General features: G+C 42.0%; 1 protein-coding gene across 2 annotated transcripts in view; it reads right to left on the reverse strand.

Moving 5' to 3' along the window:
- Positions 1–17,856, reverse strand: part of MTA1 (metastasis associated 1) — a 73,831-nt gene that overhangs the window by 11,225 nt on the left and 44,750 nt on the right. Inside the window, exons 12-18 of one of the 2 annotated variants that reach the window (XM_058030092.1) lie at positions 13,980–14,095; positions 13,021–13,172; positions 11,207–11,396; positions 10,735–10,824; positions 8,760–8,912; positions 7,899–7,934; positions 2,130–2,141 (exon numbers count right to left, since the gene is read on the reverse strand). In XM_058030092.1, coding sequence (XP_057886075.1) covers positions 2,130–2,141; positions 7,899–7,934; positions 8,760–8,912; positions 10,735–10,824; positions 11,207–11,396; positions 13,021–13,172; positions 13,980–14,095 — 749 coding nt within the window. The remainder of the gene's footprint in view (positions 1–2,129; positions 2,142–7,898; positions 7,935–8,759; positions 8,913–10,734; positions 10,825–11,206; positions 11,397–13,020; positions 13,173–13,979; positions 14,096–17,856) is intronic. The other variant, XM_058030093.1, reaches the window with a different exon arrangement.

The raw sequence follows: 17,856 nt of genomic DNA on the forward strand, positions 1-17,856 counted from the left end.
GCAGCTCCTCTCCAGGAAAAAAAAAAATAATCTGAGTATACTTTATGGAGGAAGGTCTAGAGAATTCACAGGGTAGAAAATGTGATTATTCCTTCTGATGAGATCTAAGGTCCAACTGCTTGAATTTGCACAGCTCCACATCAGCATCAACACTGACCTCCTCCAAATGTCAGAAAAACACACAAACAACAAAAGGAAGAGTTTTCAGGATTCACCATACTTCTAAAACCACAAAGTGTAAAGGTATACAGTGACAAATCTAAGCAGGTCTTCCACTCTTTTGCAGCCAAAGAAATTGAAATATACTCTCAAAACTCCAGACTAAATGTTAGGGGGGGTAGCATTGAAAAGAACCCAAAGCTGTAGAAAATCTCTTGCCATCCAATTCTTCCTGCCAGTCTCCTCGATACACTGAAATAACAAAGTCAATTGAAGCTATAGCTGCAGAGAATCATAAATGTCCTTTGCCACAGCCAACTGTACACCTCACTGACATGGCAATGAAACAGCTGATCACTGCAGAGAATAACTGGCACCCTCAGGGCAGGGCTGCTCCCCACAGCTCAGTGCCAAGGACCTCAGAACTGCTCCTCAAGCTAAGCACAGTCAGAGATTTGGGATGAAAAGCAGTCCAGCAGATTACTATGCCCCAATGATCCCTTCATTCCTGAAGTACCAAAGCTGCAGGTGAACAGACTCTGTCCCAAAGAAATACAGGTGGGGAAGGACTGCAGTCAAACAGCAACACAAGTCTGTTACTGCTGCTACTTGGCAGCTCTGTGCTGTCTTTTGAGGACAGGGAAACCACCTCTTAGCCAAACAACCTGTTCCAACAATCTCATGTCATTTGCATCTCATGGTTTAGGATTTGTTAAAAAAACAATTTGAACGAGAGAATGCCTAAACCTCCAGCAGCAACTACAGCACTGCTGTGGGAGTAGGGGACAGCTGGCACTCAAAAACACAAGAGAGCAAAGGAGAATCTCATTTCCCAATGGAAAGCAAACCAGCACATCTGGTCCCACTGGATGCCTGACTCTAGACATGTTCTTCGCTGCTCCAGTCCCATCCTCTGAGACTCAGCACCTCGATGGCACAATCCCAAAGTTACCCCCACTGCTCACATTCTGCCTGTTGTGCCAGCACCACACAACACACAGCTGCCATGTGGAGAAGCAGGAGAGCCAAAACCCTCAGCAGTGAGCCAGTGCAGGCTGGAGCACAGGGAGATTCCCATGAAGTTACCACAGCAAGCTTCAAGAAGCTGCTGAAGCATGGAGAACTTTCTGCTTGGTCAGAAACCAGCCAGTGCTTTTCCACACCTGAACATACACCTGCTGCTGGGGATTCACAGCCCATTTCAGTCTGACACAAGTCTGTACACAACTGACCTTGTACCAAGGAGGAAGACAGCCCAGCTTCCAGCCTGGACACAGGGCAGAGTTAGTAAACTTGTGTTTACTCAAAGTTACTGACTCCAATCTTCTGCACATCCACCACACACAAAAATTGTTTCATCAAGCAATTAGTCACAGATGGCATTTGGTTTCTACTTTGTTTACCCACAAGAAGTATCATGCAGAACATGTAATATGCACTAAGACTCAGAAGCACATCTTCAATCACAACAAATGCAGAGAATTTCACAACCAGTGACTTCACTATTGCTTTCTAAAATTCATATAACTCTTCATGTGCATTTTCCTTTTCCAAAGTAATCCTCCTCCTGGGACTCCATCATTCCCAGCACTAACAAAAACATCAACAGTACCACATTTGTGAGTAAGCTAGAGAAAAATATAAAAATTCATGCATGAATAAGGCTTGATGAACAGGGATTTCAATTCCAAGTTACTGGTTCACTCAAGGCAGTTTCAGTGTGTTGACATACACACACACACATTTTTTGCCAGCTTGCAAGAACACCTCAGCACCCCTGCCTCTCTTATAACTACCAGGAGTATTTTACCACTGTGAGTGTCCACCAACAACCAGAGGCTACAAACTTTCAGAAATGTAAGTGCCACAAGCAGAACAGAGCATAAATTGTGCCAAACACCACCTAGACTTAACATTTTCTTTAAATTCTATTGTACATGAAAACAATGTTAAAATTGCAATTTACTTACCTAAGTAAGTTCCTACCAAGATTGGCAAAGGAAAAGGAAAGAAAAGATTTAAGGTTAAAAAAGGGAAAGATTCAAGTAGCTCAGAATACAGCAGCTCAGCCCCATGCAACCAATAGAGATACACAGACTGGTTTGGCCGTAATGAAACACAGAAGTGATCACAGTTCTCTGTTGGACAGATAAAACCAAGACAACATCAAACACACAGCAACTCCAAATGAGAGATTTTGCAAAGAGCAGCTTTAATTTTGGATGGGTAAGTACTGGTCTGTACCCAGCTCCTTCCACCAAGCCCTGCACATCAACATCCCTGGATTTTGACAGCACTTCCTAAAATGCTTGGTCCAGCAGGTCACAGTCACTTGCTGCAACCACAGCCCCTCCCAGATGATGTGTCTGCTCATGCAAGGCTGCACCTCCTGCTACAAGCACCTCAAGAACCCTCTAACACTTTCTGAACAGTGGCATCCAACTGCAGAGAGCCAGCAGCTCTCCTTGGATAAGCATACTGAGAAGGGAGAGCTGCTCTCTGTCTCAGGCTTGACTCAATCAATACTGTCCACTCACATTCCAAAAACAGCATCGTGGTGGATTCTGCCTGCCTAAGGCAGACACCAAGTGCTTAAAAAAAGAGGAGACAAAACTATGCACCTCTCTGCTTTAGGATTTGCTGATCCAAGCTATCTAAACTAGAAAGCACTGAATTATTCACTGTTCTTAGCATTAGGAGTATTTTGCATCATATACAATATACATACATGTGTGTGTGCATGTATTAGATATATATATATATATATATATAAATGATATGTGTCACACATTCCACTCAATTACAAATTCAGGCTTTGTACTATCCAGGGCACTTGCAAATCTGCCCTTGCTCTGTTATACATTAATTTCCTCTCACATTAATTACACCTGCTCTCTACCACTGCCTGGGGATATGCACTCTCCTCTCAATCAACATTTGCATCTTACTCCATGCCACCACTACCAAACGAAATAGTTTTCACTAGCTGATCCACAGAGCATGATGCCCATCTGCTGATTTTATTTTCAGATCTTTCTTCACAACACCAAAAGAACCTAATCAGAATATCAAGGCTAAACTGAAGGCAAGTGAAAATTGTTTCACTTAGCATCTGAATAAAAAAATCCCATATGAAATCCTCAAAAATAATCATTACTTTAGGCAAATCTTAAAGGGAGAAGGTTGCACAGGCACATGGCTATTGGGGTCTCTAAAAAGCAGTTCAAGCAACTTGACATTCTTCCCAGCTGTGCTGCAGCTGGCACTGAACATTTGCCCTCTTGTCACTGGTCAGCATTACTGGGGTCTGGATTCCAACAGGTGAAGCCAGGCCTTTTCCCCAGCACCCCACCATTTATTAAAGGATTTGCCATTTACAGTAATTCCTGGATGGGCACATTTCCACTGGCTGGTCATCCCTCAGTTTTTAGAAGGACAGCTGGGGTCACTGGTGATAAAGGCAGAATTTTAATGCAACTTATGCATACAGGCACGTCCAGATTTTCTGCAAGTCTAAGTCAGAAAAAAACACACATATATATATGTATGTGTGTGTGTATCAAATATTGAGATAGTTTTGGTCCCCTACATAGCTGATGTTAGACAACTTCCCTATCTTTCCACCTTGACAGTTGCTTTTGTTCAAGAACAGTCCTTCCACTGCCATCCTCATCTCTTGATAACTGAGCTAAGGCCATGCCAGGCTGGTGAATGCTTCCACTTTTGGTTCATTCACTTTTCCCAAAAAGGATGTGAGAAACAATGAACCAGAACATGTTAAATTAGACTGACATTCCATTTGGGTTTAGAAATCCCCAGCAGCAGAAGCAAGGTATTCCAACAGTTAATTAACCTCACTCAAAAATCTGCAGCTTTTTTGCAGCCAAAGTCCCCAACTGTACCTTCTGGCTACTGCAGCTTGTTATTCCACTCCCAGCTAGACTGAAAGCCCCCTATTATTAGACTTCTGCTGTTCCTGTCAGCAGAGACAAGCATCTACAACTTCCACTTTGACAGAAGCAGTTTCCATTATACTGAGTGTTTTCCAGTCCCTTCCCTGTTTTCATGGCTCTTCTATAAACCCTCTCCAGTTTTCAGCATTCCATCCACCACCAGGTTATCAATGCAAGTTTGTTGCTGGGAAAAGCCTTCCCTTTATTGCAGCTACTCATTCATGTTCTCCCTCTTTCTGCCAATTTTAGGAGTGCATGTGATGACCCTGAAAAACAATTTTGATTAGATGAAAGCCAGCACGGTGTAAAAGAGAGGGGAGAAAAATAAAAATCCAACAATGCTGTCTCCCTTCCCCCAGCAGGAATTTGCATAGCCAAGTACCACACAGATCCCACACAATCAAGTAAACAGGTTCCTGCACACAAAACATCCTCTCTCTCTCTCTCCCCAGAGGAAGTTTCATGGCAAACACTGTCATTTGAGCTCCAGAACACTACTGAAAAAGCAATAAACTACTGATTTTTTAACATCTCACTCTATTTGACAGCTTATGAGACTCCATGTACTTTTCATGTTCCAAAAATAGGATTCTGTAGCAATTTGTCCATGCTAAGTTAATGCTGAAGGAGAGCTGGGAAGTGTACTCTATCCCTAATGATGCCTCCAACATGATTTAAAGAGGAGGAAAACAAAATAGATGAAAGAACTACAATCTTCTTGTAAAATAAAGTGGAAGCAGTGAGAACATGACATTAAGACTATTTTCCTGTTCTTGGAATTCAGGCACTGGTCAAAATTCAAAATGCCTGGCCAGATATATCATATTCAGAGCTTGAAGAAGTGTGGGTTTCAAGGGCTAAGCAGAGATGAGTCAGAAAAACTAAAGTTACAATTACTTAGCTGGAACTACAGTAGCAAGAGAAAAAAAAAAAAATAAACAAATAGACAGAATTCCAAAGGAAAAATGTGAACTGACTCCTTGAAGTTCATCAATTGTAGTGTATAAAAACGTACCTTAATGCTTTACACTATACAGACACAAGCTGCTACGTGGCTCTTTCCTGCAAATAAACCTCTTGATTATATTCTGCTTTACACCCTGGCCTTGAGGAAAGCCTTACAAAACCATCATGACATAATTTCATAAGTGTTCAGGCTTCCCCCTGTGTTTGGAGGTGATGGCCCAGCACCATGAGCCTTTCGTCACCAGCACAGAGACTTCAGCTAAAGCCCACCATAAAAGATGGCACTGTCCCCTGTCACAGACTTTGGCACAGTGACCTGTCCAAACCCTGAGATGTCTTCCAGGTGCCACCAATGCAGCACATCAGCAGGAAGCAGAAAAAGCCCTGGATAACAGATACAATTTGGCACTAGGTTAACATTTCTTTGGAAACTATTTAAACACAGGTGGACAAAGTGTCTTCCTGCACCTAAAGTTGCACAGAAAGAATTTCAGCCTCTCTGTGCAGACATCTTAACACCATCTTTTTTTTTTTTTTTTTTTTTTTTGCAGTACACACCCCTAAAGTGACCTAAACTAGTCAGTATGTCAAGAAGAGATGAGAAACATGAAAATAACACCCTCAATTTCCCATAATATCTAGGTAAATGCAGAATCTGACCAATTATAACAAGTCAGGCTTATTCTCAATATTTTTCTACTATTATAGGTCAACTATAACCCAAAAAAATCAATTATTCTGAATAGATGGGTTTATTTCAATCCTTTTATACTCACTCACTGGCTCCTAAATTGTGGCCACAAGGATTCATCACTCTCATTGCCATTCACCTCTTCTTCAGGGCAGTTCCAACTGGTGCCCTTCCTGCCAGCAGCCCCCCAGACTACTAAACCTGGATGACTCCATCCAAAACCAAGGAGAAGCCTCAGTGCCACAACCCCAGTCCTTCCATGGCACAAGAAACCAGTTGTATCCACACCCACAACCAGCAAGGTTTACCAGTTCACACACAAGGCAGCTGGGAACCAACACACAAACTGGCACCAGGACAGAAAGAGATCACCAAACTTCCACCATCTGCTTCCCTGTGCCCAGCAGATCTTGATCCAAGTTCTTTAAATGTTGTTTCCTTGCAGGTGGAACCCTTTCCTCTCAGTCCTGGCAAAGCTTCCAGCAACCCAGGCTCAGGAAAGATTACAGATGCAAAACTGCAGCGTGGCAAACATTTTCCATTCACGAATAAATCTCAGCCAACAGGTTCAAGCTGAACTGCTCACAAGAATATCCAGTTAACACTCACTAAACAGATTCTGGGAGTGAACTGGATTCTGCTACCTTGCAGTTACAGGAACAAGTACTCCAGCAAGTATTTCAGTGGCTGGCTGAGAACAGACCCAACAGGAAGAGCAGCAGGTGCTCAGGAAGATCCAGGCCCTGCACAGCTACACACACCTGCTTCAGAGAAACACAAACTCTGAGGAACAGGTACTTCCCCAAAAATCACCTTTGCAGATGGCTCCAGCAACAGTTCTAAGTGAATGGAGCACTAAAACAGGGATCCTCCATTTCCAGAAAATCATGTTGGGTTATCATCAGGTCCAGTGCTCTCTGCAGAGATAGCATTCCAGAGGGAAGGATCTGTTCTACCTCCTTCCTCTGGGCCACAACATCTCTGAGCTTCCCAGGTGTGCCATCTGCTGAGGAGGACATTCAGCAGGGAGCAGCAGCAGCCCATAAGCAGGTATTCACCAGGTGCTCTGGAAATTCTGTGAGTTACTCTGCACCTACATCCCTCATTACTGGACAAAGCCTCTGAGGAAGCCAAACTGACCAATGCAGCAGGGATTTGTTACTCTTCCCAAAAGACAAGTTACAAAGCACATAAAAACTCAGCAACAGGGTATCAAGGAATAAATTCCCAAGGAGAGCAAGACAGTAGCACAAACCCTGTCATCACTGCTGCATTCTCCACATACACTCATATTTGCATGCATGTAAATATGGGTAACAGCCATCCACTGTCTCAGCCACAAAACACAAGGATTATCATCAGGGCATGCAGTGCTGGCCAGTTCATGGCAACATGTAAGCTTTTGTGTCTGCCTGTTCACAGTGACATTTTGTGGTTGTCTGTCTCCTAAATATTCAAAATTGGTCTGTTCTGCTACATTTGGAGAAGTGACATCATATATACGTCACAGGAATGTATAGTATATATTCCTGCATGATCACAAATGAAAGATTCTGACATCTCTTCAGTACTCAGAACAGATTAATTTTTAATCAATGGAAATTTTGAAAATCATTTTCTACTGCCTGCAGAGAACGTGCAGACAGTCTCTAACCAGTGAGACTGTCCACTCTCACAGGAAAATACAGAGGGCTGAACTTGGGACTTGATGTAAATACTGTCTTCTACTTCTTTTGGTCCAAGCGAATTCAAAGCAGTTCAAGACATGTGAAACTTTGCTTTCTTAGAAGTCAAAAAGTGAAACAAGCCCTATTTTCAAACCAACCATCACAGCTTTCTGCAGTTTCACAGAACTGCTGGAAGACTGTTCTGTCAACTTGAGGAATTAGGAACCAATTCTCAACACAGGACTTCACGTCTTCAGTACAGTTGCACAACTTGTTGCCTGCATGTGAAAAGCCTGAAAGGTGAGCAGCAAAACCATGGCTGGAAGTGGTTACCCAAGGAACACTTAGACATCAACACAGAAGGTGCACACAGACTCATTAGCCACAAAGCACAGACAAGCCAGCAGATGAAACTAAAAATCACTCTCCTAGCATAAGCTGAGCGCAGCTTCAAGGTCTTACCCCTGCTAGGCATCAACAGGCGCTTCTTCATGTTGCCTGATAGAGCACAAGTGAACAGAAAAGAGAAAAACATCACATCAGCAACCTGAACAGCAGCAGTTTTAAAAGTTCTTAATGTTAAAACACAATCAGATATCATCAAATGTTTGTAATTATATAAGCTACTTATAAAGTTAAAATTAAAGGTAAAACTGAGAAAGACTCGCTCCCTCCCTGCTGGAGTCACCACTACACCAACTGTTCCTTTCCCCTGTTAAGGAGAGCTACCTTCTGTGTTCTTACTCCTGGTATGACCATTTCAACAGACCCTTTTCTCTCATCTGACAGAGGCTGCACTTTCTCTTCCCTGACACTCTCAAGCAAGAGCAGTTCTTCAGAACAGAGACCTGGAGTCCGCGCCGGGAACATCCTGCTTCTATCTCCCACTTCAAACACCTTTCCCTTGCCTCCTCTTCTTGAGGAGCTGAAGCCCAAGCACAGAGGTGGCCAGTAACAGGGCCAACAAGGGAAACCTCACTCAAAAAGGCTATCAGGGTGCTCTTCACACTACTAATTTAAAAACTGAAGGGAAGATTCTCCTTTGCTATCCCATTTGCAAGGCTGGCCAAGGCAGGCAGAGTTCCACTAGCACAGTGACTTTGTGTGCATGCACCTCCTAGGCAGTACACACCGTGTGCCTCACCCAAAAAAAGGAGAAATAGGACAGGTGGCTTTTACAAAAGTTAAAAATAACCTCCCTCAAGATTCAGAAATTCAGAATTTATATAAAGGACTATGAGTTTCGATAATCTCCTTGTATACCGAAAGGAACAGAAGAAAAAGCCTACAGACACAACATAAACTTTGTGGAAAAATATTTACCATCCATTCCATTGTGTTGTTCATAGCTTCTTTTTCCCAGGATAGTTGGGGACCCATTATTAATGACAGGTGTAAACTTAGCAGGAGTCAGATTGTTGAGAGAACTGGACAAGCTCTTTGCAGGATCTGGTTTTGGAGGACATGGATGAGACTCTGGTGGAAAACAGCAAAGTAGAATTTTTTTATTAGCAAATATACTGGAATTATAAATCTGAAAACAACCTGCAAACTTCCCAGGTTACCAAGTACACCTTTTCTTAATAGTTTGGAGATTTCTACTGATATAAAGCATTTCCATATATTTAGGAATTCACCACTACTAAAGACATGAAAGTCATTATCATACTATTACCCTAAAATAAGACTTGATAGCAAAAGCACTTTGTATCTATTTCTGTAACACTGTTCTCCAATAATTTGGGGTGATTTTTGGGGTGCTGGATACTACAACCCAACTTTGGCCATGTTGGTCATGCAACACACCCCTAAACTCTGGGGAAATTACAACTCTGACAGTCTGCCAGAAATTTCTCCAACAGCAAAAAAAAAGTGAAGATTCAAAGACCCACTATAAAGAACACAACATCTGAATTCAAGCTTTGGGCCAAGGCAGACATCAAGCCCACTCTCTTCAACTTTGAGTTGAGAAAAGACTTTGAGAAAGTTACAAAACACAGCAAATGGGAACTTCAACTGAGTCCTCCCTCACAGGCCCAACAGCAGAATAAGATATAAATTCAATCCCACTAACACCACCAAAAAAACCTCCTTGCCAGTCCTCCCTCCATTGCCATCACTCTTTTCTCCCAGCTCAGTAATCCAGTGGAGACCCTGACACAGTGCAAAGAAAACTCAAAATCTGCTGCTACTTTGTGTACAATTATTAAAATAAGGATTTTGTCCAGCAGCATATTTCTCCCTTCATTTGCTCACTTTTGTTGCACTGCATGTTTCCAAAGGTTTCTCAATCCATGTACCCCATTAGTACACAGCAGAAGTACAACACCCAACAGAGAGCAGTAAATATTTAATACACCCTCAGCCTTACAAATCAACAAAAATGTTCAAAGAAACCTGAAATCAACTCCAATGCTGCTTATCTAAATGAAAAGGCAATCAACTTCCTTGCTAAGCTGGAAGCCTTCAAAGAGGAGACACTGTTGTTTGGCTGCCAGAACAACCTGAGGGATGTCTGCAGGGCAACAGGGAGCACTGGGGAAGAGCATTTGGCATTTGCCTGGAGTCAGCACTGCATGTTACACAGCATCACTCTGGATGCTTCCAGCAGCTCAAACTTACACCAAAGTTCTGCATGGGGCTACACAGTCCTGCCCCATAGATCAGCTCATGAGGCAAAAGTCCTCAAGAAAACTGTGATTAAAAAAATAATAAAAATCCCATCAAAACCCAGGAGGAAAGTGAAAAACAGAAGTATGATCCCTCTGTCTAGATTCAGCACAGAACAGCCATCAGCTGATTCACAAGCTGTGGGACACAGTGCTGTCCTAAACCCAAGAGGCTTCTTGGAGGACCCAACTGCACAAACTACCTCAGACAGCCCAAAACCAGAAGTGAATTATCAAATGTTCCCAAAACATGATGTTAGTGCCTCCACTAGCAGATGGTAACTTGTCTCCATATACATCAGAAGCCACAGCAAACACATCCCTCCCTTCACTTGAACAAGTTTTTGATACAGCTTTATGACCCCACAGTGGACTGCAGAGACACTGGCTCTGCCAGATAAAGCATGAAAAGTAAAAAGGACAAGGTAAAAAGAAGGGGTTTAGGTTTTCTTTTGTTTGTGAGGTGGGGTTTTTTGTGCCCTGTTTCTTGTTTGTTTGTTTGTTTTTAATCCAGAATGAGCAGCCAAATCTGGATCCAAGTGGATAATCCAAATGGTCAGCAGAGTATCTAGGAGGGTGTTTGCTGTGTTTGGGGGGTTTTGCACGTGATGGTTTGGTTGGTTTAATACCTAAATACCGGAGTACTGCTTCTAAAGGCTTTCGAACGACTTGCTTTAATAGCAATGGGTTTTCTGATGCCTCAGGTAAACGGGCTGTGCCTGTAAAACACAGAAAAATAATTAGAGGGTGAAGACATTTAGCTATTATAGCAAAACCAAGTGAGTAACTCCAGTGTCCCGAAAGAGCTTCGCCATTAAAAGGAATTTTACAGGTGGCAAGCAGATCCTGGCAACAGGACACAAACACAGAGTGCTCCATGTAATGGCAAACACAAATGTTTTAAAACAAACAACTCGTGAACTTTCAAAGTTATTTTGCCCAGCCTACCATCAGTTAGAAGGCTCTGCAAGCACACCTAGGTTTTATGAAAGCACTAGCTACGTGCAAGAGAGCATCTCAGCAAGCTGCAACTCAGAACTTTCCAGGACAGGAGTCTCCAAGGACTCCTTGGCAAGGAGGTCCCAGCTGCAGCTCACTCACATTCTGCTTTGATGGCTGCACTGTTGATAGGCAGATAGGGGTGTCTTGCAGCGTGCCAAGGGCGCAAGATATCTCGACATAAACGTCTGGCAATTCTGGTCAGTTTTGTTGTGTGCAGATAGAAAGCTTGTCGTGTCTTCATAGCAAACTTGGGACTGCCACTGTTCCGTACTGGCACACCATGAGGACTCTGAAGGGAAAGGAAAACAAAAATGGCTTCTGAAAAAAGTAATTACTAGAAAGTACAGCTGTTAAGAAGAGTAAATATTATATAAAATCACTTTCAACTACTGATTCTCAGACACAAGAACAGAAATGGTTTTACAGATTAAAATATTTTTAACACAGTATTCCCCATTTCCCAAGTCTTACCCCTAATATCTCAAAGGATAAAATGAAGGTAAATCTTTTCACTTTGCAGGGAAGCATTTATTCCTATGCTGTCACAAGCTTTAAGGCAGGGATCCAAAAGCCAGACATGAAGAAGTTACCTGCTGCTATCACATGATTTAGAGCTTACAGGCTCAACAGAAAGACTCTCCAGTTTTGGGTGCTCAGGGTTGCTCTGGAGGTACAATGCAAACTCTTACAACAAAGCATTTGTCAGAAGGAGGGCAAAATCAGAAAGAGCTGCATAACAAAAATATACACCAAAAACCTCATTTTCCAAAGCAAATGTATGGCATGCAGGAATGGTTTTGGTTCAAAGCTGCAAGAATTTCTTTTAATTCTTACTCGTAACAAATGTACTCACAGATAGATTCCATATTTATTGCATATAATAAAGAATACTACTGGAAGACATTTATCAGCTACTGAGAACCAAAGTAGTTATCTTCTTTATGAAAAGCAACTAAGTCAACCAATGAAATAATGCAAGCAGTACCTTATCTCAGACCAACCCATAGCTGGAAAAGAGGAAGAAATTTCAGTTTGGGGAGAAGGCTTTTCCTTCTATGACTATTTACATACTTTTAATTAACAAACAAGAGGTATAAGGCAGTTATCTCAGCAATTAGGAGGCTTCAGAGGGCAAAGAGAAGCCTGGATAGGATAAACGTTAAACAAAAGAAATGTAAAGGGAATGACAGCAAAGAATAGGAGAGAGGAAAGAAATTTTCCTGAAATAAAAGTTCAGTGTGTGCTATCCTTCTATCCATGTGATACAGTTACCTTCTCCAATCAGCTTAATGTCTAATGCTTCCAGATTAGACTACTACCAAATTAATAAAAAAATCTGAGAATTTTAGTTTTTGAATAAGAGAGAAAAAAATGAAACAAACAGCTCATACAATCCTAACTCAAATATATCCAAAAAAAAGGAGGACTATTAAAAAAATTAGGATTAGGTAGAAAAACAAGATAAATGAGCTCCAAAAAGTCACTAGCTATTTGGGGTATATCTAATTTTGAATATGCCTTGGGAGAGTAAATAGGTTTCAGGAAATAATTAATTCTTTTGGAGAGAAAAAAAACAGTGCTGTTCCCCCTACAGCAAAAATCATGGAAACCAAATACCAGAAACACTGGCTGGCAATTCAGTTTCTCCCATCTCCACTAAGTCATTTTAAGCATTTGAAGGCTGGTTTGCTAAACAAACGATGGGTTTCTTTCCCTCAGGGCAGTACTTGGCAACAAATTACTTCTAGCGAGGTTAATGCGCCAACTTCTGCTTGACACTGAAATACCAAACCCAAGGACAACAACGAGGGCTGCAGGCATTCTTTTGGTGGTTAAATATTTAAGAGCAGCGAGCAGGCAGTTAGGTGGCACGGCACTCAGCTTGCCAGGCAGAGGCAGCAGTGGATACCCACCAAATTATTGCGGTTTGGTCCAGGCCTCTCCCCATCTAAGCGCGTTGGCATTTTCAAGCCACCGTATTTCTTCCAGTAGGTCCAACAGGATGCACAGAGGCGACACTGCATGTTAGGGGGACCCCAAGAATACCACTGGTAAGACTGGGTGGCTAGAGATAACAAAGGTGGAAATTATATATATCCTTACACAGGATCACTTTTCAGATCTTATTCTCTTTAGAAGCAGCACAAAAGCAAACATCCCCCCCCACCCACACAGAGCAAAGTTCAAACAGACCTTGAAAATTGAGGATGGCTTCACTGCCATCACCACTGTTAAACATACTTGTGATTTCAGCAGAATTGATTACATTAATTAATCTGCATTCCTTTTTAAAAGCTAACAGAAAGAAACAATTATTAAGATGGGAAGATTTCCTGCCAATGGATGAGAAGGTTCTCTTTTTGCAAGAGAATTTCTGCACAACATGGGAAACAGCAAAGATTGCCTTCAGGAACTTCCCATATATTAATTTTACAACTGAAAAATGTAGAGAGCCTGTGACTTGACCTCTCATACTACATCATTCCAGCATCTCTACAGGCTCCCCATAAAGAAGCACAATCATGAGAACTCAGTGTAATATCAGGCAGCAGATCAAACACAGTGGGGTCACATAGTTTGAAAACTACTAAAAATGATGACAAAAATTGTCAAATTCACACACTAGTGATCTAAATATTCACTCAATAGTTACATGCAATTATGTAGAACATTTACTAGCTGCCCCTTTAGTACTTCATAATTCTATTTACAAATGTAACACTAGTAGTTAAAAAACAAAACAAACACTAAACAAAAACAATCTCAAAAACCTCCAAACTTTTAAATGCTGCAATATCCAGTTCTGCCCCCACCCCAGCACAAGACAGCTTTGATTTAACATTTCCATCTCAGCTGCCATTGTGGCACTTACTGTAACAGCTCTCACAGGCCCGTCCTGCTCCTGCGTTCTGTGCCTGGACTCCAGTGCCATTTACCACTCCTGGTTTGACATTATTTACATTGATCTGGTTGGGGTTTGGCTTGTTACTTAGGACACAAAGCAAAAAGAATGACAAGTGTTAATTGAAGCATGCAATTTTTTATTTGACTTTTGAAGGTATGGCCCAAAATGGTTGAAGACTGAAATTTCATTCAGTATGTGGCTTCCAGAACCAGCTGTAATTACCAGCAATCTGACTTTTATGAACACACTGTCTCTAATAATATTTAATTAATACTGATAATGAAAATAACTACAATGATAGTTGGATGTCATTTACAAGACTTCAAAACCTTTTAACAAACAATAAACCAGTCCAGGTAGACTTATACCTTACTCACTATCCCAGACATGTGAATCCAGGTAAAAACAGATCTCACAAGTCCTCAACATGAGAGATATTTTACTTAAATCTCCAAAAAGAAAGCTGGGGGCAGGAGCAGCAGGCAGAGAGAGGACAGTGTCTGCTTTAATCAGGGAAATACAACCCTGGACTGCAGTCACAAATATTTCCATGTTGTCTCACTGCAAGGGTTTGCATCATGTGGCCACAATTCCCACAAAAACACCCAACATACAACAACATCTGGGTCACCCAGCTCATCCCTATACCCTCTTCTAAAACGATGATTCTGGAAAGGCCAAGAGCTACGAGCTAAAGCAAAAGCTACTGGTGGGAGCTGAGAATGGAAGGCCAACAAAACCTTGGCATGGAGAGCAGTATGGAATAGCACAGAATCTGCAGAGGAAGAAGTGTCTGAGGGGGAAAATGAGGCCTTCAAAAAATTGGGCATGGGAGGGAAGGAGGAGGACAGAGTATTGCTGGGACAGGACTTCTGGAGAATGGAGGAAGGTGGAACAAGTTGTACATGAAGTTTCACATGAGGAGTTTATCAAACATGCAAGGACTCTGGAGTTCTGTTAGGGTTCACATTATAGAAGCAGCAAAGAGCAGACAGGCTTTGGAGCCAATTGCTGAACATGAGCCCCAACTGCAATGCTGGTTACATTCCTATCGTCTTCCCCTACCTGAAGACTGAAGGGAGTGGGCATATTCCTTTTATTTCCAACTAACAAACCCATTATTTGGAAGGAGAAATATCTTAAAATGGCTTTCTGCAACCTCCTTTTCTTACACATCATTTGCACACTGACACAGGAATCACAGTGATTGCAGTAACCCAGAATACTTGCTGTGTTTCACCCAGGCTAGAGCTACAAAAACAGCATTGTGGGAATAGAGCCAAATCAATTTCTTTCTAACGGGGCACCAGCATCAGGTTTCATGTTCTCAGCAATGGAGTTTCAACTGACATAATACTGAAGACAACTGGAAAGCTGATGCTGGCCCCACAAGCCAGAAAACATCCTTCTTCTCTGAAAATGTCCAATCAGACCCTGAGATACAGAGCTCAGTAAAGCTCCATTTTGACAGAGACAAAATAAGTTCTGCTGTGAATGAACTACAGGAACTACACACAGGTTCCATAAGGAGGGAAGAGTGTGTTTGTCCAGTACAGGAAAAACTTCTGAGAGTGTTCTCACTGTAAAATTCAGAGGCTTTTTGCAGCAGAGAAAGCTCAGGAGGCCAAATGGCACAAGTAGTTTGTTCTTATAGTGCACTGAGCAGCACATATGCAGCTCAAAAGCAGCAAAGGAGATTAAAAAAAGACATTTAGATGAATTCACAAGGCTGAATACTTTTTCATCTCCTTTTGCTTATTAATTTGCCCAGCTCCTGCAAAGATGAAAGTGTTTCAGGGTGCTTATCAGAAGGGCACCGAGTTCTGACCCCGCACATGGCAGGAGATCCCAGGGCAGTTTAACAAAGGGGCAGTTGAAAGAGGGAACATTCACGCTCCTCTGCTCTGGGATGTCACTATAGTAACCTGCTGCAAAAGAACTTCTGCCAATGATTCACCAGCAAACTCCATGTGCAAACATTGCCCCAATGCTGCAAAACAAACAGCCCTCCCAGACACACTGCTACAGGCAGCGCTGCTCCACAGAGCAAGAGACTGAAGTAAAGAAAACCAAGGCCTTATGCTTCAACATCAGGCCTGTTGCTTCCCTTCTACACCTTGGATTTATTCCCCAAAAATATAGCAAAATAGTCTGACATCCATCAGCAAAGCCCAACAAAGCACATCCAAAGAACTGGGACTAGAAAGGAGGATCATGGCCTGACTCCATTATCCTCTCTAAAACCATTCACAAGCCTGTATTAAAATACAAGTGGAAAGCGTGCACTGGTGCAAGCTGATCACCAAACCACACTGATCAGAAGGACTAACATGCTGTAGTTGAGGTAAACTCCAGGATTCTGCAGCACTACAAGTAGTGAAGCTGCAGCAAGCACCAGAGAGTGTCCTGCTCCAAAGCTACGGTCAAGTTTCTGAGTGGCAGTAACAGTAAATTTCAGGCAGATAATGTTTTCATCATATGAGAAGCAAAAAGCTCTTAATTGTTGATGATATGTTAATTAAACTTGTTTGATATCACCAAAGCTGCCACAGCTATTAGCAAGAGAATCAGATGAGTAACCGGATGAATCATTAAGCAATTAATGAAGCTGAAGCTAAAGATGCAAATAAGGTAGTGAGAATACTGATGGTATGGCAAACTGTCATTTCCAGTTCTTGTTTCAGGAATGGAAGTCTCCTAAAGGGGTTTCAGTTATGAAGGAGCAGTCAGTTCTGCTGGAACAGGGACCATGAAGTGCAGATTTCTGGGCTGTACTCTTCAGCTCAGTCCCAAGGGAAGAGATGGAGGCAATAAAGCACATGCAGAGAGAAGCCTGTCAACAGAGACTGAGACCCCTGCACAAAAAAACCCAACTGCAGATAATCCTGATCCCCACAGAAGGCTGATAGCCCTTCAGTAGATAAGCAGACAGCATTTGGCCCACAGCACAGTGATAAAATTTTTGTTGTTAGAAATAATTATAACTTAATACCATCCTGTGAATATTTCCTGTTATTGAAGAACCCATTTGTGCCGGATGCAACAAAACAGGTTAGTAATAAAGCCTTAGAAATAAAAACAATTTTAAATCCCTTTTTAAGGCACATTTGTGCCATTCACCTCTAAGCACCTAATGGAAGTGTCTGGATCCAGGCAACAGAGGTGAGCTTTTCTCATGGCTCTCCAACCTCCTGTAAACACCCACTTCTAAGAGCAGGTCTAATGGCCATTAAACAATGATTTCTGAATAGGGGCAGCTTTCTCCAACAAAGTGTTGGGGATTGCCATTTTAACTAGCACAGTACAGAGGGAAGAGCAACATTACACCTTTTAAGTTTTCCATGTTGCCATGGACCTCTGCACAATGAAACAGGGAAGAAAAACGATCTTGCTCCTCAAGCAGAGGACAACCAAGAAACAGACAAAGGAATTATCTTCAGCTTGTTAGGCAGTTGCCCCTTGTAGTGAACCAAAGCTTTGACCTATTCCTCCAGTTTCCCTATTGGATTCACAAAAGGGGCACAGTAGGGAGAACAGTTATTTCCCTGCTTCACAGCCTTTGAGATGCTGCATTTGCAGCTTGTCAATGTGCTTTGAGATTCTCAGATAAAATGCTGTAAATAGAATGTATTCATTAACACATACAGATGTAGAGTTAAAAGTTACATTTTGGAGACTGAAAATCGTGTGCAGCAGTTCAGTCTTCCCTTTCTGTTCTTACCCCTTCTGGTATCACTTAGATCAAAGCAAATGAGGGAAAAGCCACACAAAACTGGATGTCTCAGTCTTCACAACTGCAGATGTCCTAATCCCAAAAAGCACAAGCTACATAATCAGATCTTCA

The sequence above is a fragment of the Melospiza georgiana genome, chromosome 9 (assembly GCF_028018845.1).
Source record: "Melospiza georgiana isolate bMelGeo1 chromosome 9, bMelGeo1.pri, whole genome shotgun sequence".
Classification (NCBI taxonomy): Eukaryota; Metazoa; Chordata; class Aves; order Passeriformes; family Passerellidae; genus Melospiza; species Melospiza georgiana.